Genomic DNA, 23,126 nt, shown 5'->3' on the forward strand with positions numbered 1-23,126 from the left:
TGGAAACAGCAGATGAGATCAAGATTTGACTGACAGTGGGTCACTTTTAACAATGTGAAGATATTTGGGCCCAGAATTCTTTGCACAGTTGCTCATCATGTTTAGTCTAGGATGTACACACAACCTTGGCCATTAAAACCAGTTCTAATTCCAATTTATTTAAGATTTATTGATTTATTTCCACATTTAAGGTCAAAGTAAAACCTTAAAGCAACTGTTTGAGGTCAAGTTATAGCAACTCAATCAGAATTTTCTACAGATTTCTACTAGATGTAATCAATAAACAGTTTTTTGGGGAATCTTACAGCTTTAGAATGACCTTTCCAGTCTGATAGGTGTCACTTTTTTTCTTATCTACTCTTCAATTTCTTACTTTTACTTTTGTTTTGTTTTCGAGATCTTTCAGCCTACTTCTTGTTGTCAGACAAGATCTAGTTAGGTGATATCTTGAGTCAGGTAACAAAACGACCTTAATGAAATTGAAATAAAGTCAGTAAAATGTGACTGATCACAAGTAGGGCTGAATTAATTAATCAGATTAATCAATTTTTGAAATAATCAACTAATTTTCGGGATTGATTAATCGTTAACTGGAGTGTAGAGGCTGTAAAATGTGCCTTTAGCAAAAGTTGCTCTGTCTGATATGTTTAGATGTGCAGAAATTATACCAAAATTATATATAAAAAAAAAAAAAATGTGTAACTATTTTCCATTGCAGATAAAAACATTTTTTGTCTGCCAGTATGATCTATCCAGCACTCTTTCAGTGGAAAAGCTTTATTTTCAGTTGGATTAATTTCACAAAACGTCTTTCAGAACCGATTATTAATCAATTAATAGAAAGAATAATTGACAGATGAACTGATCATTAGTTGCAGCCCTAATCACAAGTGATTCATGATTTTACATCCTTACCTTCTCTGTTGGTGTAATCAGATAAATGGCCTCCAGGCTGGGAAGTGGCTCTCGCCGCTTGTTTATGTCCTCCACAACTTTAAATACAGAGACAGACACATGATCATATGCATTTAACAAAAGGAAGCCTCAAAGAGCAGAGCTAAGTTTGACTTTTCTCTTACTGGTAATGCCCTCCGTCATGATGTCTGTCATCTTGCAACAGGAAGACAACATCCTCATGCTCAGCTGGTCCACAATCAGAGCCTGTAGACAGAGGGCAAAGGTCAGTTAAGTGCAAATAATCTCTATTGCTCACATTATCCTGCAGGTAGGGTTAGGTCAGCTGCCCTGTTAAGAACAGAAATGTCTCTTCTTTAGTTGTGGAATTAAAATATGTTAATCTTATTAAATGTGTGACACCATAGACATCAGGGATTTTTATTTTATTTTTTTTTTGCATTTGACTAAATTTTACACAAATGTTTAGTTGAAAGTGTTTACATTCATGCAACTGTTCTGTTACAGCTTTTTATTTTTTAACCTTTATTCGCTAACAGGTTTGTTTTACCGGTCCAATTATACAGGATAAATTGCACATGAAATAAAAAATGTCTGAAAACTTGAGCCCTGAAATTTGAACAGGGCTCTAAAAAAATTTTATTATATCCAGATTTTCAAAACTGGGAGAGTAAAATTCTTTTTTATCTTTTATAATACTATCTAAAAGAAAACCAATGATAAATATGTTGTTTTTTTATATTAAACCAATAAAAGAAAAAGCTTAAGTCCATGAAAGGTGTTGGCACCACAAATAAATCCAGATGAAATCTATCTTTGAAACTGATTATATCAATGGAGTTTCCATCTTTTTATGTAAGGGTGAAAACATTGAACTCACCTTCCATTCTCCCTTCTTCTTCACCTTCTTGATAACATCGTTCATAATCTCTGTTAAAAAAAAAGGAGATAAAATGGATCCTTTAATCAGGGTTGAATAGCAGATATGTTTCTTTTAAGTATACAAACAAGATGTAGATGATATTTTCAAATAGAATCAGATAATCCCATTCTGTCTGATATTAAAGATTTTATTTGATTATATTTAGGGCTGAAACAATTCATCGAATTAATGGTGATTAACCAATTATTGAAATAACCTTCAACTAATTTAGTAATCGTTTAATCGTTAACTTGAGTGCAGAGACCGTAAAATATGCCTTTAGCTGACGGAGCGACCCAGTTAGAGCAGCAATTATATGAGTAAATAGTTGAAAAAAATATAAACATTTTGCATTCAAGATGAAAAAAAAATGTCTGTCAATATGCTCTATCCAGAAATCCTCAAGTGGAAAAGTTTTAGTTTCTCCTGGTTTAATTTTGTAAAAATTCTTCTTTAAGATTTTTCTATTATTTTTTGAAAAAATAATCAACAGATTAATTGATTATCTAAATAATCATTAGTTGCAGCCTCATTATATTACAGTTACAGATAAATGCCCAAATGTAGAGAAATATCTATGAAGGATGACTGTTTGGAAGAATTTCAACTGAACTGATCATTTCGGTCTTGTGAGTTTTCATCAGCGGTATCCTGTCCTGTCAGAGAAACATTAAACTAAATTCACCTGTTTCATAAATAAGTATCGTAATTGTGTGGTAATGAGATCAGTAAAACTTTAATGTCGAACTATCTTTGTTATTTTGAGTTATTCAAACCATTATAATAACAAAACCATCTCATCAACGCTAAATTTATAGATTTTACAGAACAAATCACTTGGGGATAAAATATTTATCCACGTTTGTAAAATTAACCCTATTATTTTAAAATGTTGAAATATTTAAATCACTGTGATGACAAAACCCAGCTGTATCTTGATCTTATATCAATAAGAAAAAAAGATCCACATTATCTTAAAACAAGTTACAGATTTAAACAAAGAGCATGAAAAGATTGAAGTAATGATTTTAAGAGTTTAAACTCCTATAAGGGTTAAATGTTCCCCTTTATCTTAAGATATTGAGATTGACCACAGGATCAGAAAACAAAATAAAAGTTTTTTATTAAACCAGGATTATGATAAATTCATCTTTTGCATCTAAAGTAGATCAGGAATTTTATCAGAACAAAAAGTATGTCTATAAGTATTTAGATATTAAATCTACTAAAGCAAAATGACCCACGTATAAGTTTTAATGACTGAAATATCTGAAATATTAGGATACTCAGATATTGGTGGGCAATAACCTTTTTAAAAACTCCCTATTCTTGAGATACGTATTTTTAAACAGCTACCATAGTGAAAAAATATCCTATATATTAAGATATGACATATTTTAAAACAGAATACTTAAACCAGCATCGTTACAGAATGAACACTGTTATCTTTAGATGATATTTAAACCAATTTAACGGCCAAAAAAAGCTCTAATATTTTAAGACAAAATATTTTAAACCCTCATTATGTTATATTTAAAGTTATATATCCAATCTTAAAAACCTTTCATCTGTAGAATCAAAGATTAGGGTCATGGTAAAGAGGCTTTGAGACTTCAGATTTGGAGTTTGTACTAAAGATAAAGAGTTTTCTATGATTAAACACCTTTTGTTTTTGTCTCTTTTTTTGGAAAAACCATTAATTTTGAAATCTGTCAGGCGTTTTAATAATGATAGACTTGGTTGTAGATCTTCTATCTTTGATCTATATCCTCAAAGAATGAGTTCTGGCATCTCAACAAAATCAAGTAGCCAAAACAATATCATCACATAATAAACTCCAATATCTTCATATAATGAGATCTTTTTCCACAGTATCATGAGCAAACAAATGTTAATATTGTAAAAAAGAAAATTAATCACATTTAAAACACCATTATAGCAAAACCGTTTTATTTGTGTTGATTTTTTTAAAATGAAAATTAAATGTGAGAATGAGGTATTCAAAGTTATCTTCAGTTAACTGGATATACCAAGAGATTGAAATTATTACTGCAACATTGAGGCCTATATTTTTATGACTTTTAAAACACTAGTTTAACACTTTTTTTTAGATGACATACTTATGACCTACTTTAAATAAAAATCTACACAAAATAAGCTGTTATCTAAAAAAACGTAATGTTTAAAAACCATTGATATATGTTTTATTTTAAGCTGACATAGTCACCAGTTTTATACAAAGCCAATAGTTTTCCTAAAACATGAATGTAAGCAGCATTAATCTTGAGATAAATAAATAATTCAACTTTACTTATACTTCAATAATTATAAGATTACCATAACATAATGGAGACTATTTAACCTTTTCAACAATAACATTTCCTCCCTTTGCTACATTTAAATCAGATATTTCAGCTTTTATGACAAACTAAGCTGTGATATACTGAAATATCAGGACACATTTAACTAGTCATGGCTAAAGATGTTTTATCTATAATCTGAAAGGGCTAGTTAACAAGTTTGCTTTTGTTTTATTAGACATAGACGTATAATTATTAAAAATTCTGTATCTATGATTTAAAATCCCCGAAACACTACACAGTTCCTTATTAAAAATACATGGGACAATCATATAGCGGTAGTTTAAGATTAAAAACCATCAAAGTAAAAGTTTAAAAAATAAATGTACTCTGTATGAGATTATTCTAAAGCGTCATGACATCCAAAAATGAATAATAGAAATCAGATGCGATGTAATAAAAAGCTCAATTCCTCATTACAAATAATGGTGTTCTAACAATAGTCCTGTCTTTATTAGAGATTAACCAATCAGATGACCAGATGTTAAAACCAGACAATTTTTTTTTATCAGTTCTAATCAGGCAGAGATGTGAAAAATACGGAGAAATCTAAACATTTATAATTCTGACAATAACTCTCACCACTATAGGCCTTTCAAACACTAACTAAAAACATCTGCTTCAATGCATTTGTTTAAGTTTAATCAAATCAGATACCTTTAGGAATCTCTGCCTGGAAGGATTAGCTAGGATAGCTTTATAATCCCTTAATTTTATTTTAGAATTAAAAGTCTTACCTCTGTCTAATACTGAGCAAAAATTTCTCTCATGTTTTTTGGTTCTTAATGAACCTAAAACATGGGAGAAGTTGAAAGCAAAAGACTAAATAAGCCAATATTTCTTGGGATGGGATAAAGATACTGCCGTAACCGTAGGTACCCGAACTAGTTGGTATAAGTATTTCCTGTTTCACCAAAAACGGGGCATGAAATGGACATTTTCCATCGCAAGCATGCAAAGGGGATTAAAGCCCGTCTGCGGCACAGCCACCACATGACTACAATGTTTATGCCTCAGTGCTGATATTGGCCTGATCGGTGTCTCCTCCATCTGCCAGCTACATCAGGTTAAATCCATCCACAGTCAATGACTGCTGAACATCATGTTAGATCATTGCAAACTGTTAAGCTTTCAATCTGGCTGGAACCTGAGGTCACACAGACCCTGGTGGATTATCGCAGATTAAAATGAGCTCAAATAAAACAGATTACGGAGAGCACATGAAAAGAGAAATACGGCTGCTGAGCGGAGGACCTCCGATTTAAATCCAGTAAAAGTCCCGTTTTCAGAAACTGGCAATTGGTTGGTTGTTTCAAAAAAAAAAAGGGAAAGTGAAACTTACTCTACGTATAAAATAACTAAAAAGAAGAACATTTAGACAAAAGCATGAAAAAATAAAATAATGGTTGAATAGGAGAAACATTTAAAAGCTAAAACCCAATTAGAGTGTATGTAGATTTTAAGACACACTTTTTTTAAAACTGTATGTATGAATTAATTTCCATAAACTATAATAATAATGTTGTATTACAGCCTGCTGTAGCATAACATTAAGACTGCTGCTCTAATATTTGTCCTGCAGTTGGTCTTGATCCGCAAAGGAAGGCTGACATCCAAGTAGTTTCATGGAAAGTTTGATGGAAGGAAAAAATGTGATAGGAAAGGTCCACATTTGACATGAATATGTTCAGCCTTTTGGAGGATTGTGAATTTAAGATAATTTGAGAAATTCAGTTAAATTTACAAAATGTGCCCTCTGGCTAAAGTCTGTGCTTTATGAGACCAAATAAATTTATCAGGACAGCTGCTGCGTTTCTTATGTGAACCCACTCCTGAACCAGAAAAATCAAATGTCTTTCACTACGGTTAAAGTGAAAGATATTTAAGATAAAAGTAAAGTTTGCATTTAATTTGTTAATCAATGTCCCATTTCCAGTAGTGATGTTTTAAAATGCCATGTAATCTAACCCCGTTGGTCCACCGCGTTTTATCTTGTCCAAAGTTAGATCAGCCATCATCCAGGAAATCATGGAGCTTCTCTGCTAGCAGAGAGGCTTTAGAAAGGTGCAGATTTCGCTTTATAGCCTTTTTGGAACCTTAATACTTAAAACATCTGACCTGCACTTGACCTCAACTTCCTTAGAGATCGATTTATTGTTGTTAGGAAGAAGATGGGAAGCAGCGTATCCAACAAAGACAAGCTGTACTTCCTTAACTCCTCCTTTGTCCTTCCTTTCTGCCCCTCAGATTAACCTGATCTGACCTCCAGTAGGATAGAAGACTGAAGCAGTGGTGAGAACCTAGGAACCCAGGTCTTTTTTTCCAAATGCTATCTAAGACACAAAATGCCATCTTAATCCTTTACAAGTGAAACAAATGTAAAATGCTATGTATTACTGTGTTTTACTACAACTCTTACTGCTAACTGCCGCTAAATGATGGAAGGAAATGAGCTAAAGCAGCTTCACTTTCATTCTTAAAAGTCCACTTGAATGTCAGCCAGCAGAAAGAAACAAACAAAAGATATGAATAGAAAACAATGAATTTTTTTCCTTTTTCCTCTGCCTCAGCTCATCCATTTCCTCTTCCTCTGTGCCTCTATTAAATCATCTAATGTCATCTCCAGTAACTGAGCTGGTATAACTGGTAACAAAATGCTTTAGGATGATACAATTCATGAGAATAGGATAGTTCTTTAGTATTTTTAAGATGGCTACCTCTAAAAAAACAAATATTGATTGGACTGTCCATATTTTTTTCGTTGTCACATTTAAAGGAGTATTATTAAGTTTTTAAAGCTTGTAAAGTTTAGCAATGCTGCTAAAATAGTACAGTGTGTTATAAACTTAGTCATACTTCTTAAACTTTGAAATTGTCTTTCACTGCATCCACACATTTAATTTTAGGTGATGGACTAAAAAATGAAGTGGCAAAAAACTTTCAACTTGATGTAGAGGGACATATTGAATGTATTTTATAAATGAAGATTATGAAAGTGTAAAATGCATGCATAGAACCCTCTTTGGTTACTTGTGTAGAGTCCGTAATAAACCATGTATTATACTGAGCAAACTTAATGCCACCACTGCAATATAACACTATTTATTTATTCACCTAATTAGCTGTTTTGAGCCCTGATTAGTTAAACCATTTACCCTGTCTGAACTGGTCTAAACCTGAACCTCTCTGTGTTAATTTACCATATCACACTTTTGTGTCTAAGTATCAGATCCTTTAGCAATCTTAGTGCAAGTTATTCTAAATACCTGAAAAAAATGGACATGAATGCTTTAAATATAACTAACCTCTCATATCTATGTCCAAATACAATTGACCCAGACCTTATATAAAACAACACCTGGTAGATGTTTGTAGCATTTGAAAGAGACAATGAGAATTTAAAAAATGGAAAAGACTAAAGCATTTTGGTGCCATGTTTTTCACATAACTGGCAATGAGTCTTGGACTTTGCTCTGGAGGAAATTCTGCCCAGTATTCTTGGTATACTTGTTTTAAATTCTGCCAGATTGAAAGATTTTTCAACTAAAAATATTCTTGAGTTCATGCCACAGATTTGGGTCCACACTTCCATTACATCATTCTCAAACCATCATTTTCCTTTTAGTCAGTGGGGGACCGGCTTGTGTGTTTACGAACTCTGTCATACCCCACAACTAAGGTATGTCTGAATTAACCCCTTCACTTCTAAAATTATAAAATTTTAGACATGCATATAAAAATATGCTTTTTCTTTAGGTCGTTGCCAAATGGGAATTGTTACTTTGACAATTGCGCAAAAAACAGAAATGTAGGTATGTTGCTAATTATGAGACAACTGTTAATATTGGTCAGTAAAAGCATACACCATCAGAATAAAAGTGCTGTTTGCATGCTACACATGGTTTGTTGCATATTTGCAACATTAGGCGTCATGGGATTAAGGTCACAAACCAATGGCCAGAAATTCTCTTTCAGGAGAGAAAGAAGGCAAAAATAAATTGATTAAAGACCATTTTGGTTTCAGTAGACATCATATACTTTTCCTCAGTCTTGAATTCCAATGTTTTTTAGAAATGTAAGATGGACCCTCGTGGATTTTTGGTCAGCAGTGATTTTTCCCCGGAAAGTATCCAGTGGATGCCATTTTCAATCAATGGCTGTGTTCGAACAATCGCCCTACCCCCTAAACCCCTCAATCTCTAAATAGAGTGGGGACTATATCCTGAACTTTATAGTGAACACAGTAATCTAACCGTTAAGACAGATGATCACTACTTTTCACTCCCTGTTCGTCATGTGACTCTCCCTCCTCGCATGGTGCCTGCGCCATCTTTGTTATTTGTCGCCACTGTCGGGTAGCAACAGCAGGCCAATGTGACAAAAAATCCCATGATGCTTTGTGAGGAGAGCGTCATGGCTATCCTCACAAAATATTCAGGGATATATCTGCTTGTCTAGTGACCATAGATAATCACTACTTTACAAGGTGCATTGTGGGAAATTTAGGGTCCACTTCTTTTTCATCCACTAGACGTTTATCTAAAATGGCGTAACCACTATATTGTGCCTATATAGTGATTAGGGCAGACATTCAGACACAACTAATATCTTTCTTATTATCAAGATATGAACTCTGACCTACTGAAGGCTGCACACATGCACAGGGAGAACATGCAACTCCATACAGAGAGGGCCGGGAATCGACCCCAGGAAGCCCTGATATACTGATAAATAATGTAAAATAAAAAAGACATGAGTTAGAGAATGAAAATACGTAATGAAAGGGCAGTAAAATGTTAAGCTAGTAAATTAACCGCCTTAGTTTTACAAGTAAAGCTACTAAATACACTGAAAGAAAATAATTTTATTTGAAAGAAATCCCTAAATAATTTAATAAAAGGAAAACAATTTACTGTAATGTTTCAATCCAGCCTTACTGTTAATCCATTTCACACAAAAAAATAGCCTAACTCCACTCCACCCTCTGCTAACTGATAGATATGAATGGAAAACTAATCCATGTCAGGAGGAAACTGCACTGTGGGTTTTTCCTTTCTGACCTTTCTGATAGAGGAAAAAAAAAAACAATATGTGAACACAGCAGCCAGAAAGAAGGAAAGGACCTGAACAAACATCTATGCAGCTGAGTAAACCAAACAGGCAAAGCTGTGCGCACACTCATTAAAAACATTAACAAACACACATCTTACTAGCTTTTCAATTACTCTCAGCCTGTTTAACAGGATATAGCGTCCTCTATGTAGGTGTAGACAATGAAAAGTTCAATCATTTGTCATAATTTTACAAGTTATCCCTGCTGGTTACATGTCTGTGATCCTGTATTTAGTCTTTTCTTTGCAGGCAGGGTTCCATTTTTCCAAATTATGGCAAACTAACCAATGCAATGCAGTGCATTTTAACAGGAAACTCTTCTTTGATCCACCTAACAGTGTTCACCCTCACCAAGAAACAGTGATATAATCCTATATATGATATCGCTCATTATCCTGACTCCTTGCATTATTCAGCAGGGATGAGCTGACAGTTTCTCCCTTTGCTTTGCTGTTCTCCTCCTTCAGGGACTTTCACCTCTAAGTACTTGACCTACTTTTTTCTCTGGATCTTGGCTTCATGGCTACATCACTCCAGAGAGAATCTGACACCCTAGACAGCCAGTTAATGCAGAAAACTGGCACTGAAAAACAAGACCAGACTTACATCTGTCATCAAAGCCCTATTGAAGTACTACAACCTCAAAAAATATATATTTTTAGTTGGGAATTTTCAGCCATAATCTCTTAAAATGCTGATTTCTTATTCGTTATTCACAACATACTATGTCTTACATAACCTAACCAGTCTGAGCCAGAAAAAACTTGTTCAGACAAAAGCCGAAAGCACAACGTTCAATTTTATTTTTATTTTATTTGTTTAATAAAGAATCCAGTCATAGATCATAGATCTTTATAATGGCTCTTAATGTGGAAAGGTTTTAAGGAATGGCATTGATTAATTAATTTGGTCTCATATTAGTCTCCTTAAAAATATATATATATAAATAAATTAAATAAAACAAGGTGAAACAAAACTTAAATTTGATTTGTATGGAGAAATGTTGGAGCGATGATAATGATCAAATCTGTATCTTTAACAGATGCCCTTTGTGGCTTTTTAGGCCTTGACCTCTAGTTTTATTTTTATTTCATTCACTAATTTCTTCACTTTCGTCATCAATTTTTTATTTATAATCCTTTCAAGTTGAGGTTTAGGACCTTTACTTTGAGAGAAAAATGAAGGTATTGTAGATTCTGCGTGTTTTATTTATCTTTATTCTTTAATCTTAGAATTAGTTTTATTATATTAAATAATTCTGTTTTTTTATACTGCTGTCTTTATTTTTGTTATAGTTATTTTCTTAAACCTTATTTATTTTTGTTCTGAAGTAAACTACATTTTAATTTCACTACTCCTCTTAGGTTTAGGCAGTTTATTTTTTAAGATATGAAAAACATGCCTGTAACTTTAGCTTCTATTTTTGTATTTATTGTTTTTTCTATTTTGACACTCATATTATTTAGGTTCAGGTTAAGATAAAAAAAAAATGCATGATTTGTTCAAAGCAAATAAAACCTGTTTTAGACTAAAGAATCAATATAATTTATTCTATCTTTCTTTTAGATTTTCCTAATACCAATATTTTTTCTCTAACTGTCAAAATATATTTTTTTAAATAAAGTTTTATACATATTTGATATTTTTTTAGTTCAGGCACCAAAATAAGATTTCAGCTTCTGCGATAGACATTTGGAACTGAAGCATTAACACAGGTTACTTATAGTCAACAGTTATTCAGATAAATACCTTGGAATATTTAGTGCTGTTTAGGCAGTGATAATATTTGACCAGGATGTGTTTGGCATTAGGCTGTCAAAACTTTTAAATATTAAAATTATTGCATGAGAAGCTATGTAGTAGCTGTTAATGTAAGTAAATAGTAGGGATGCACGATATAATCGGCCCCCTATCGGTATCGGCCTGTATCGGCCTTAAAACTGAATATCGAACATCGGCCACCCCACCGATATTTAACCCGATATTTGATCAGCTTCTGAGTTTCTAAAGTCTAAAAAAATACTTCTTCTTCTTCCTCAAAAACGTCTCTTTTACAGACTTAAAAACTTCTAAAGACGAGGGAAAAAATATTGATACATTAAAATATCACAATATCTTCATATGCTGATATATTGCCATTTAAAAACACCATATCAATCTCTTTTACTAATGAAATATTGCTATATGTTATGCTACGAAATCCCCCGAAAATCCACGAAATTTTGCCATATTTTTATATGTTGATATATTGACGCGGTATCGATCTATTTTACTAACAAAATCTCACAAGAATTTGCAAAATATCACGATAGTTTGTAACAGAACAGAGATTTTGAAAGTAAAATAGATCGATACCGCGTTTTTAAAAATCTATTTGATATCAGCATATTAAAATATATTTGAGTTTATTATTTTTCCAAGTGTCAGAAATGGATAACAAAACTGCTATTTTCAATGACTACTTATTTTTGTCCAGCTCTAACATCAGTATCGATATCGGTTATCGGCTACATGAGTTTTAAAATATCGGCATATCAGATATCGGCCAAAATCCCAATATCGTGCATCCCTAGTAAATAGCTGTATAATTATTTAGACTTTTAAGGGTATTGAAGTTAAATTCGTCCAATTGACTATTCTAAACATAAAAAAGTAAAAAAAATTGTATTTTTATTTGATGATGCTTTCTCGCGACTTTTTTTGGCAGGACTCAAAGCAAGACTTAGTGCAAAAAGACAGTGAATCCAATCATATATTTAAAACATCTCCTGCAGCGAGATCATGACTGCAGAAGTCTCTCATATATAGATATTCCTGTAGTGAGAGTATGTGTGTAAAGGGTGGGTGGATAGAGCAGGGAAGTGATGCTCAGAATAGTGAGAGGACGAGGATATCTTTCAACACTTTGAAAGCAGTCTTCATAGATGAGTGGGGGGTGGATTCAGCAGAGCTCTTCATGCTCTGCAGCCACAGTGACATGACAGTTTGGCTTGGATTTATTTGTCTTTGTATGTTTGTGAGCAGCATATTTGCTGTTTGTGTTTTAGGGAGGGCTGCAGGCACTGCATCAGACACTGGAGCCAGACCACTTTGCATGCTGCTCTGGTGGTTCAGTTATATTTCCAAGGTCAGTTGATGGTTTGGTTGCAACTAAAGACCTTTGTGTTTCAAATTCCCTTACATATTTCTGCAAATACAAATTATATATTATTGCTACTGAAGAAACTGAATGAAGAACACTAAAACAATGTAGTTTACACTAAAGAATCCAAAGCTGTACAGAGAAAATATAATTATTGGTTAAAATCAGGAGGAAATCTGAGAAAGATTGTATTTCCAAACACTGCTTAAAGGCCTTTATTTACTATGCTGTTAGGTTGAGCTTAATTCGTACTGACTGTATTTGGCTTTAAGTGTAAATTCAAGTTTTTTAGCCTACTTTTCTAGTGAAATTGTGTTTTTTTTTTTTTATTCTTTTTATGTTATATATCCATCCACTCCTCTATCTGCAATACATACAGATACATAGCCACATATTGAAGGAAAGAAAATCACAAGCCAACCTATTTTAAAAATTCACTTCAAATATTCTAAATAATCCCAAAAGGAAAATTTTGTTCAAGTACAGCCTGTCAGAGCTTTTTGTGCTATTAGCTACTTAGCTATGTTTTGTAGGTGACCTGTTCATAGACTCTTCATCAACTTTCACAGTTTTATTTTGGAGATTAAAGTTCTTTCAATCTGAAAAACTCACACGGAGAAAAAAGACAATAAGAAGAAATGTATTGATAAAATTACTTAGTCTTTGCTGCTCAGACCTCGGCAGGAAACATAGCGCTGAATTTTGATAGATATGCATGAACAGGAGTAAAGAACAGGACTGTTTCCCCCAGGCCTGAAACTGGTGGTGGAGTAGAGATAGATGAAGTTGGTCAGTCTGTAGACTGCTGGTTAGTGAGACGGTATGCTGAGCTTTATGGGGAGATCCAGTGGACTGCGTGAGCTGATACTAGAGCTTCACTCAGGGAATTTGGAAGTCCAGTTTGGAAAACACAGGTTGAGAGAACCTGTCAATGATGAGCAAGCATGAAGCGACAGTGGAGAGGTTTCTTCCCTATTGGGAAGAAACCTCTGGCAGAACCAGGTTCAACATGGTGATCTTCTGCCGGACCGGTTGAAATGAGATGTGGAATGCAGTAAGATACCGGTAGGAATGACAGTCTGATGAAGTTTTAGCTACGATGGTGGAGGAGGGGCTGGAGGTGGGTTGGAATGGGGTCATCTGAATGTCGTCACACCGCGCGACCACTGCCTACGCACAGGAGCAGACGAGTTGCGGATCGGACGCCTTTTAAAATGAACTTTGGATGCTGGTTGGCTTTCGTGGAGGCGTGGCTCAAAGCTGATTGGCTGTGTTGTAGGGGGATAAAGGCAAGTAACAGTTTATTCGGTTTACCTTCCGCCTAGGCTCCATTTTAGAGAAAGCCTATTTCTTCTGTAAGATGGCTTATCTGTGTTTATTTGGTATTTGATGTTAGCCAGCTAGCTATGCTTTTTAGTTGTATCTTGGCCTATATCAAGGACCTTAAAATCTAGTTATAAGAAATAGCATTAAATAATAAACATTGGTTGTAATATTTCTGGCATTTTAGTTTTTCAATCTGGTCGGACCCAAATGGACCTGAAGGTTAATGTAGTCTGGCTAAGCAAGGGATGATGGTCCAAACAATGAAGCACAGCCGTTAATCAATGGAGCTTTTCAGCTTTCCCCTATCTCAGCCTAAAACTAAAACTAAAAACATTATTTAAGAAAGATATGATATATATGGTCTATCTTTTTCTACAGCTGGTTGTGAGCGTTTCTGCAGACGCTAGCTTGTCCTGAAAGTCTGCTTGACTTGATTAATAGCTGGCATTTTGTTCAGATTATTAGATAAATATCTACATAATCATATGAGGGTTCAAAGCTACTGGAGTAAATATAATACATGTTGTCGCCTAGGTGTTTTTGTTTTTGTTGTCATTTTCAATTTAATTTTTATGGAACATTTGAAAATTAATTTTGAATGAAAACAACAATCCTGTCCAGGTATGTCAACAAGAGCTTAATTCAATATCTATGGCAAAATGTTGTAATTTATAGGAATGTTTTATCCCGTCTCTCTGGTATGATTGTGGGAATTTGCTCTGTTTTGTTAGTGGTCTTGTCGGGCACATGTTCTGACTCACTAGTTAGCACAGCTGCTTCTAGTTAGTCCCCCTGTTCTTTGTTTATTTGGGGGGGGGCTGTCGTCAGTTTTACTGTACTCTCATATCTTGGCTTTATGTTTAATTATCTGTTTCTATCCATTATTTCTAATGTAAATGTAAATCCTCTATTGTCCCACAATGGGGATAATCATACTCTGAATTTAACCCATCCCCTTGCAAAGCAGTGGGCTGCCACTGCTGGTGCCCGGGAGCAGTTTGGGGTTAACGGTCTTGCTCAGGGAACATGTGGGAGTGTGTGGGACTTGAACTCAGAACCACCAGGACCCAAGCACAATGCTCTAACCACTAGGTCACCACTCCCGCAGAAGTACAGAATAAGAAAAGCCTTTTTTTCTTTATTGCTTTGAATTACTTTGTGCAGATGTGATTCCTTTATCCTGCCAGATAAACAAAAGCCTGAATTAGTGTATTTTTCATGCACCAAAGTAAAGTATCCCATAGTTTTGCACTTTAATAAGTTTTTCATACTTTGGTTTCCAACATATGAGGTCTAGTAATCATCCAGTGAGATATTAGAATTGATCAGTAAGGCAGAAATAACAGAAAAGATGATGACAATGTTAATATCTGTATTTAAACACTATCTATCTATCTATCTATCTATCTATCTATCTATCTATCTATCTATCTATCTATCTATCTATCTATCTATCTATCTATCTATCATCATATATATTATATATATGTTTATAATACTATTTTTTATGTATTTATTAGTGTTTTTCAAGGCAGCACTTTTAAAATTTAAATCTAAATTGTCTAGACCTGTTTTAAACGAAATTTCTTTTTTTATACACTCGTGTATACAAACTGACAAAATAAATCTAAGTCTAGTGATTATATATTCTGAGTTAATAATGCACACTGCTGCTCAGCTGATTGGCTTACTTGCACTATAGCCAGGAGGAAAAACTATGTCTGCTTCATTCTATGTATCAGAAAAACAAAGATATAATCAATAACATTAAAATTTTAGTACGAGTAGAAATACGTGCACCATGGTTATGAATGATTAATAATGATTTAAAATATTTCACTTGTTCAGTAGAGTGATCAATGGCTTCTTTTTTTGTCAAGGTTTTTATGACAATCTTAAAACAGCCAATAATAAGTTTGAAATAACAGTAAAGGGATCACTGGTGTCCTACATGCATCAAACTTCCTTTTCTTTATTATAGATTACAGCTTTAAATCGAATCAAGATCACAGCTAAGGAAAAGCTCAGGTTTCCTGACCGTTGTCCCTTTTTCATCCTTTTTTCCCTCTGCTGCTCCCTGCAGCCGATGCTCACATCCAGCAATAAAACGATGAGGGTGAGCCTCGGCCCGCTGCCCATCCCCCTCCTCTTCACCCTTCCTTCATCCTTGCTGCAGCAGGAACCATGATGGAGTCCCCCCTCCCCTCTCCACCACCACCAATCCCACCGCAGCTCCACCTCAGCCCCACATAGGGAAGGTGTTGCCTCCCGTTTCCATGCCGCTACCTTCAGGGAAAAACGCGATGTTTACACAGTTCTGGAGAGATGATTCACCCAAAGCTCAGCCTACATTCGGCCTGCTTCCTGTTTTACAAACCCACTTATGTAATTGGTAGCTAGCGTGCTTAAATAATTAAAAATGGCACAGTAATATAATAGAATATTGCCGTGTGGTAAGAGAAATTTATGGTGGTAGGCTTCAAATAAAACTGATCCCAAATCTAACTTCTATTTTAGTGAAGAAACCACACTGCTGTGGACAAATATTCAACCGATACTGCATGTTTACCATTTAAAATTAGAGAAAGATGCACCAACCGTCCTGTTGGGGAGGTTTAACATATTGACTTTAAATCATCAAGCCCCTATAATTATGTGTTCTTCTTACATATTGGTCATATAGCAAAATATATGTCAAATTTGAAATGGAAAAAATTTAAAATAAATCTCTAAAAGATGTAGATTTAATTTTTAATCTGTTTTATCATCTTCTGGGACTAAAACACAACATAAATATATATCATACCTTGAGATGAACCAATATGTTTTTCCTTGGCTGGCACAAATTTCTGATGAGTTTTTTTTTTTTTTGTCTGATTCCAATTTTGAATCTATATATAATTTTTTTATTTACTTTTTCTCCTTAGGAGTAAATCACATAAAATACAAATAAAAGAGTGCTTTGGGTATTTGAATCCCTTTCGAATGCTAACCTAGCACTTTAAAGCCCGATCCAAGAATAAAACAAAACAGAAAATGGCTTTTTTTTGGTTTGAATACTTATTTGCCCTTTTAACAAAATATGTAAAAAGAAAAAACAGAAATACATTTTTGATATTAATAATTTATTACTATGCGATAAGTCAAGATTATTTTTTGTGTAGTCTTCTGCCCGCTGTTATCAGGTATATCTGATTGTGTACAATAGGATTTTGAGCAAAGTTTTTACCATTTAATTATGCAAAACATTTCAGAAACCGTATGTATCAAATATGATACATTTGGCATTATAGGGCTAGCTAAAACTTAATTCTTGCATAAATGTTTATAAAGTAGAATAAATTTAATTCATTCTTGCATAGACTCATTTATTGGATAAGATACAAATATATGTGTTTCTTTGTCTTTGATGTGCAGATAAATGATAAGAGCTAAAAACTGGCTGATATTTTTGTTCTAATTGCAAGCTTCAGTCTTGGCCAGAGATGCACCAATCCAACACTAGTATCTGTCTTTGTCTTGATATTAAAGAATATTGTCAACTGGGTATCGGTAGAAATGGGCTTGATGTATGGGATCCCTTTTAATCTATTACCATAGTAAATGTATGTTAATTATCTCTTAAACATCAGAAAACTTCACCCCTTTATGGGCTTTGATTTCATAAATGCAGTATATTTTCCTATTTATTTTTTTAGGATGGAATTGAACTTTAAATGATTTCTTTTTATGACTTTTTTTGTCATTTACACATCAAGTTACCTTTTGCAACATAACTCTATTCATATATATCATGACAGTAATTTAAATCAACAGTAAGGATGAAAACATTAAAGGGATATTGTGTAAGAATTACTGCCATCTTGTGGTGAGATGGGGTTATTTCACTCAAACAAACCCTAAATAGTGCATCACTGCCTTAACTACGAGATGCAGCAACAGTAGACCGTTTGAGAACGCAGATGTAACCGTGAAGTCTCAATAAGCTGGCTTTTACTTTGACAAAAATCCAACATTCACCGCAGCTTTGAAAGCTACTAAACCCGCACAAACATGCACTTCTGCACAAATAAGATTGTAATATGTTTGCATGATTTAGGATTATGCTTTTTACAGTAACGAGCAACACAATCGAATTAAACGGAATGGAAAAAGTTTGATTTATGCTAAGTTAGGCAGCACAGTTCACTTGTCAAGGTCACTTGTGTCCCTTTTTAAAATCTTTCACCTTCATTAGCTCCTTCCACCTGGAGAAGGCTTGCCAAATGTTTATTCTCCTTTTTAGATCTCTCCAGTTTATTTGACTTTTAAGTTCTCTTTTTCGCTTGCTTGTGGATGGTGAAACCATTTCTTGTGCTGCTGCTGCATATACATAGTTCTGCATTGTGTTGCAGCAGAACAGACTTTCAGTTGGATTAGTCTATTATCTTCACCTCTAAATCACACTGAAATGCCAGTAAGGCGTTGGTACTATTTTATCCCTCTCCGGTGTCTGTATTTTCAAGATGGCAGACTGTCTTGGTTCTATGCAAATGGGTGAACCAGCCTTATGTATAAACTAATATAGAATTATTCGCTGATTAAAAATACATCTGATTATTAGTGAAAGTAAGAACACACTAATAATAACAAATATATAATTGCAATCTATGATTTCAAGCATTAAAATAGAGGATTTTTTTACACTATGTCACTTTAAAGCAATCAGATACAGTATCAGAAAATTATCTGGATCTGCACATATTCAGATTTAATTATCGGAATCCTATTGGAGGTGAAAAATGTGGATTTTGCCTCCCTAATCTTAGCTTAAGTATAGAGGGACACAAACTAGATTAGATTAGATTAGGTTAGATTAGATGAGCTTTATTGATCTCACAGCGGAGAAATTCACTCGTCACATATTGGCATAGAAGTTACAGAAGGTGAAAACAGGGAGGAAAAAGGTGCATTAAGAATAAGCAATATATATACAGTATATCCAGGTATATACAGTATATCAAGATAAATAGGATTAAGGTGCAAGTGTACATGTATCGCACACAATGAAAAACAAAATAAAAATGAGAAATAAAAATATGTACAATACGGATGGCTTATATACAGGTGTAGAAATGATGTTGTTAATGTAGTATGTATTTGATACTTCAGGTTTATAGAGGGAAGTATCGCAGTAGTACAGAAAGCATTTGCATTACAAATTGTGCATCATGGTATCTGGTTTATTGTGGGGTCAGGAATGAGTGACTGACTTTCAATTAGAGGTACTAGGATATAGCACATAACCATGTTCAACTTCTTCATCTATGACACATTTGTATGGGTGACTATTGCACCAACCAACCCCCCATTTGATTATAGGGCCAAGTCAAGCAGCTTCTTCACAACATCCATCAGAAAACGCAAAAAAAATCCGGATTTTAGGCGCAGGCCTGCATCTCATCCTCTCCACCACCGAGCTGCACCTCCACATGAAGGCCTCCATCACCCACACAGCATCGAGTCCAAACGGCAAAATAAAGAAACGGCCTTTAAAGCAGAGATAGCGCCAAACTTCCACTACGTTTCACTAGGTCAGAGAGGATGAACAAAGCAAACAGTTTCCATCACATCCGTGTGCGCGCTGAGTGGCTTTTTACGCAACAGAAATGTAGGCTACTCCATCAGAGGGGTGAGGCTCTGATCAGGGAAACCCGCTGATCTCCGTTTATCTTTTATTATTTAAACTCCATGGATCTGATCACACTGCAGGTTATTCCTGCACGGCCGCGCGCGCGCGCGTGCTGCTGCGGACTATTCCTGATTTAAACGCTGATTGGCTGTAAAAGGGCGTGTTTGGATGGTTATTTTTGCAGACAGGCTTTAATGTCCAGTTTCAAAAATGAATTATCACCTCTATTACTAGACTAATAATTTTAATCTTCAGGTTGTATAATCCTCCTTTTTATTTCCCAGCGCTTGGATGGGGGGGTTATATGCGCATCAGCACCGCAGGCTCCCATGGAGACCATCCGACCCTCTGCAGGAGATCAAGTGATTTACAGCGATCCACCTATCAGCAGCACCACCATCATGGAGATGCAGGCCTGCAGCCTCCATCTCCGCTCATTTAAAGCGCAGCTTTTTAACATCAACACCATTAAGCTTCATAAAACAGGAAAGAAAAGCTTACTTTCTCCGACCACCGCCTTTAATCCGATAGGTGCCATGATGCTACCGAGTGCTGCACGGAGCGATGAGCCTCCTCCCTCCTCTCTGGTCGTTTCTCTCTCTCCGTCCGCAGCGCAGGAGCCTCCAGTTGGAAACGTCACTGCGTCTCCTTTCCGCACCATCCTCCACCTCATTGGTGGGAGGAGGTGACATCCGTGATCATGGAACCCAGCTTCCCTAATTAACCATCATTTTTGCAGTTTTTTTACTTTTAGATCTGACACTGTAGATCATCAGATTCTCTTACACAGATTAAAACATAATGTTGACCTGAGAGCCCCCAGTATTTGAATGGTTTCAATCTTGTTTAGAAAAGAGAACTTTTACAGTTCATCTTGACCAATGCTGATCTGGGGCAAAACCTTTAAAGTATGGCGTTCCTCAAGGCTCAATTCTAGGTCCTATTTTGTTTATTTTGTATTTACTGCCTCTTGGTCAGATTTTCCATAAGTTTGGTGTTTCTTTTCATTTCTTTGCAGATGATGTTCAAATTTTTATGCCCCTTAAACTACAAAATGGGGGAAATGAATCTCTTCAGCTATTGATAGATTGACTTGCTGAAGTCATATCTTGGATGGAACAAAACTTTCTTCACCTTAATCAAAGTAAAACTCAAGTTATATTATTTGGTCAGAGTCTTCAATCCAGATCTAATTCTTGGTTCTTTAGCTCAGTTTTGTCAGACCTCTGCTAGGAATCTTGGTTTTAGTTTTGACATCTGCTTAAAGCTAGACAAATAAGTTAGCTCTGTTGTTAGATCAAGCATTTTAGCAAAAATTAAATCCTATTTTTGTTTGAAGGACTTTGAAGGACTTATCCATGCTTTCATCAAAGCCACATCCCAGTAGGACAATTCAAAATAAAGAGACAGAGACAAAGAAAAAACACAGAGACAGCAACTGAAACAGAACCAAAACCCTCCACCCCGGACCCGAACCAGAAACAGGAACAATGAAAAGCCAAGACCGACACCGGCACACTGACACCCGCTCCCTGACCGAAAAGAAATAAAGATTAAGATACTAACATAAAAAGACAAAAACGGAAAAGCACCACCTCATCCTAAAAACAGAGAAAAATTAAAATCCCAGTCGAGAAAGAGAAGCCCAAACAATAAAAAACAACTAACACTGACACAGACTCAAACGCAACTCCAACTCCAAGGAACCAGAAACCTCTTTACCATTACCAGGATCATTTTAAATCGCTTTTTAAAACTTATTTTTATTCTTCGGCTTTTAATTAAAGCAGTGTTTCGCATTCTGTTTTGTTAATTGGTGTTGACTTTCCTGTAAAGCACTTTGGCGCAGTTTTATACCTTTTTTAAAAGTGCTACTGTATATAAATAAATTAGACATTGACATAACAACACTTTTATTTAAATTTTTATTAAGAGGAAGCCATTTAGGTACCTATTTTAACCTCCATCCCTTCATGTTTCATGCATTCTCTTAATACAGTTTGAGGTAAAGAAAATAGACACGAGATAAAGTCTTATAACGTGTAATCATGTGTTACCTTCCTGTAACTTTTAGGATCTTCTTCTTTTTTTTTTATAAGGGTGGCCAGGCAATAACCAAAGTGGATAGGCACCAGAACCTCAGGGTCAATCTACACTGTTCCAACAGGAACAAGCACAACGTCCATATTTCTAAATAAAGACTAACTATAGTTTCTTACAGACTTCGCTAACAAATAGATGCATATATTTAAACATCTGTCTAGATCAAAGGTATATTGGATAAAATTCTTTCAGGTTTGAGTTCTGGAGCGAACATCCTTTCCATCGTCATTACTTACCTACTTTTATCAATATCATTCTGCATTAAATTGATATTTACAAGTACTAATATCTACATTTTATGATCATTTAATAGGTTTTTATTAAAATAGTTATTTACAGTATTATTTCACTGAAGACTCTTAGATGACTTGCAGAGACACATCATTATCTGTTTATGGCATATAACAAAAAATCTAGTACTGAAAGAGCATGAATAATTCTGTACTAATCATCTCTAGTAACCACAGTGTTTTTGTTGTCAAGTAATTGTTAATATATATAAAATTTTATTGTTTTGAATATTCTACTTGAGAGAAAAAGTGGTAGGGGTGGCCCCATGGGTGGCCAATGATTGGCTAAGGGTGGCCCCTCATCTAGCTCCGCCTCTGTGTGTGAGGGGGGATGGGCATAAAACTATGTTTACATGTATTGTTAATACACTATTCCTTATTTATATGCACATTAATTATGTTTTTGATAAAAATCCTTTCACTGCTCCACCATATTGGATCAGTCCATTTGCTGCACAGGTTCAGAAAGGTCCAAACAGACAGCAGCAAACCATTTGAAAACAAACAATGTGAAGAGCAGTAGTGCTGTTGTTGCTATTTTTAGCAACGTTCAGACCCCTCTAGCTCTTTTATTTCAAAATAGCACCTAAACTCCAAATCTAGCGACTTTTTTCTGCTAGTTGAGACTTTGGCGACAACATATAAAAGCAGCGAACTCTGCTCTCCAGAGCAAGTAGATTGGTAACCCCGCCTCCTGCTCTCCTCTATCTTGTCTGCTGTCATGATTCACGCAGCTATAACTTCATACAAATGTAAAATGGAGAACAGAGAAGCAGATCATGGCTTGTCTACAGTGAAAAGAAGGACTGGGTTATTTACTTTTGCCGTCGCCTTTTTAGAAACACAGGAAGGAGCAATCAGCTAAGTGAGCTTAGTGATTGGAAAAAAAATCTTTAATTCCTTTTTAAGACAGCATGAAAAATCAGCTGAGAACAAAATATAGAGAGGAAAACAACAAGAAAAGGACAAAAGGTAGAACAAATAATGTATGTCTATTCTATTAAAATTTCTGCATCTGTATTGTGGGTCTGTTTTACGTTGTCTTCTCAAATCAGAGGGCCCCCTGCCTGTCTTTGCCAGAATACGCCCATGGTTCTATCCCATAACTTTAAATGAGATTTCCTCAAATTTATACCTACTCAGCACATCAAATTTAAGAAAGCTCAGCTGTATCTTACAGCTTAATTCCTTTGGGAAATTGTGGGATACTCTCCTGGAACTTAAAACCAGATTTTCAGAAACGTGCATGATAGTTTTTAAAACTCACAGAGGACGTCTGAAACAT

At 34.9% G+C, this 23,126-nt stretch overlaps 1 protein-coding gene across 2 annotated transcripts in view; it reads right to left on the minus strand.

The window, feature by feature from the left end:
• Nucleotides 1–20,084, minus strand: part of stxbp1 (syntaxin binding protein 1) — a 43,273-nt gene extending 23,189 nt beyond the window's left edge. Inside the window, exons 1-4 of one of the 2 annotated variants that reach the window (XM_015373203.1) lie at nucleotides 19,950–20,082; nucleotides 1,796–1,845; nucleotides 1,080–1,161; nucleotides 916–992 (exon numbers count right to left, since the gene is read on the minus strand). In XM_015373203.1, coding sequence (XP_015228689.1) covers nucleotides 916–992; nucleotides 1,080–1,161; nucleotides 1,796–1,845; nucleotides 19,950–19,986 — 246 coding nt within the window. In that variant the 5' untranslated portion in view covers nucleotides 19,987–20,082. Of the gene's footprint in view, nucleotides 1–915; nucleotides 993–1,079; nucleotides 1,162–1,795; nucleotides 1,846–19,949 lie in introns of both variants that reach the window. The other variant, XM_015373202.1, reaches the window with a different exon arrangement.
• Nucleotides 20,085–23,126: the final 3,042 nt, after the last annotated feature.

The sequence above is a fragment of the Cyprinodon variegatus genome, unplaced genomic scaffold, assembly GCF_000732505.1.
Source record: "Cyprinodon variegatus isolate N-32 unplaced genomic scaffold, C_variegatus-1.0 Scaffold82, whole genome shotgun sequence".
In the NCBI taxonomy this organism is placed as follows: domain Eukaryota; kingdom Metazoa; phylum Chordata; class Actinopteri; order Cyprinodontiformes; family Cyprinodontidae; genus Cyprinodon; species Cyprinodon variegatus.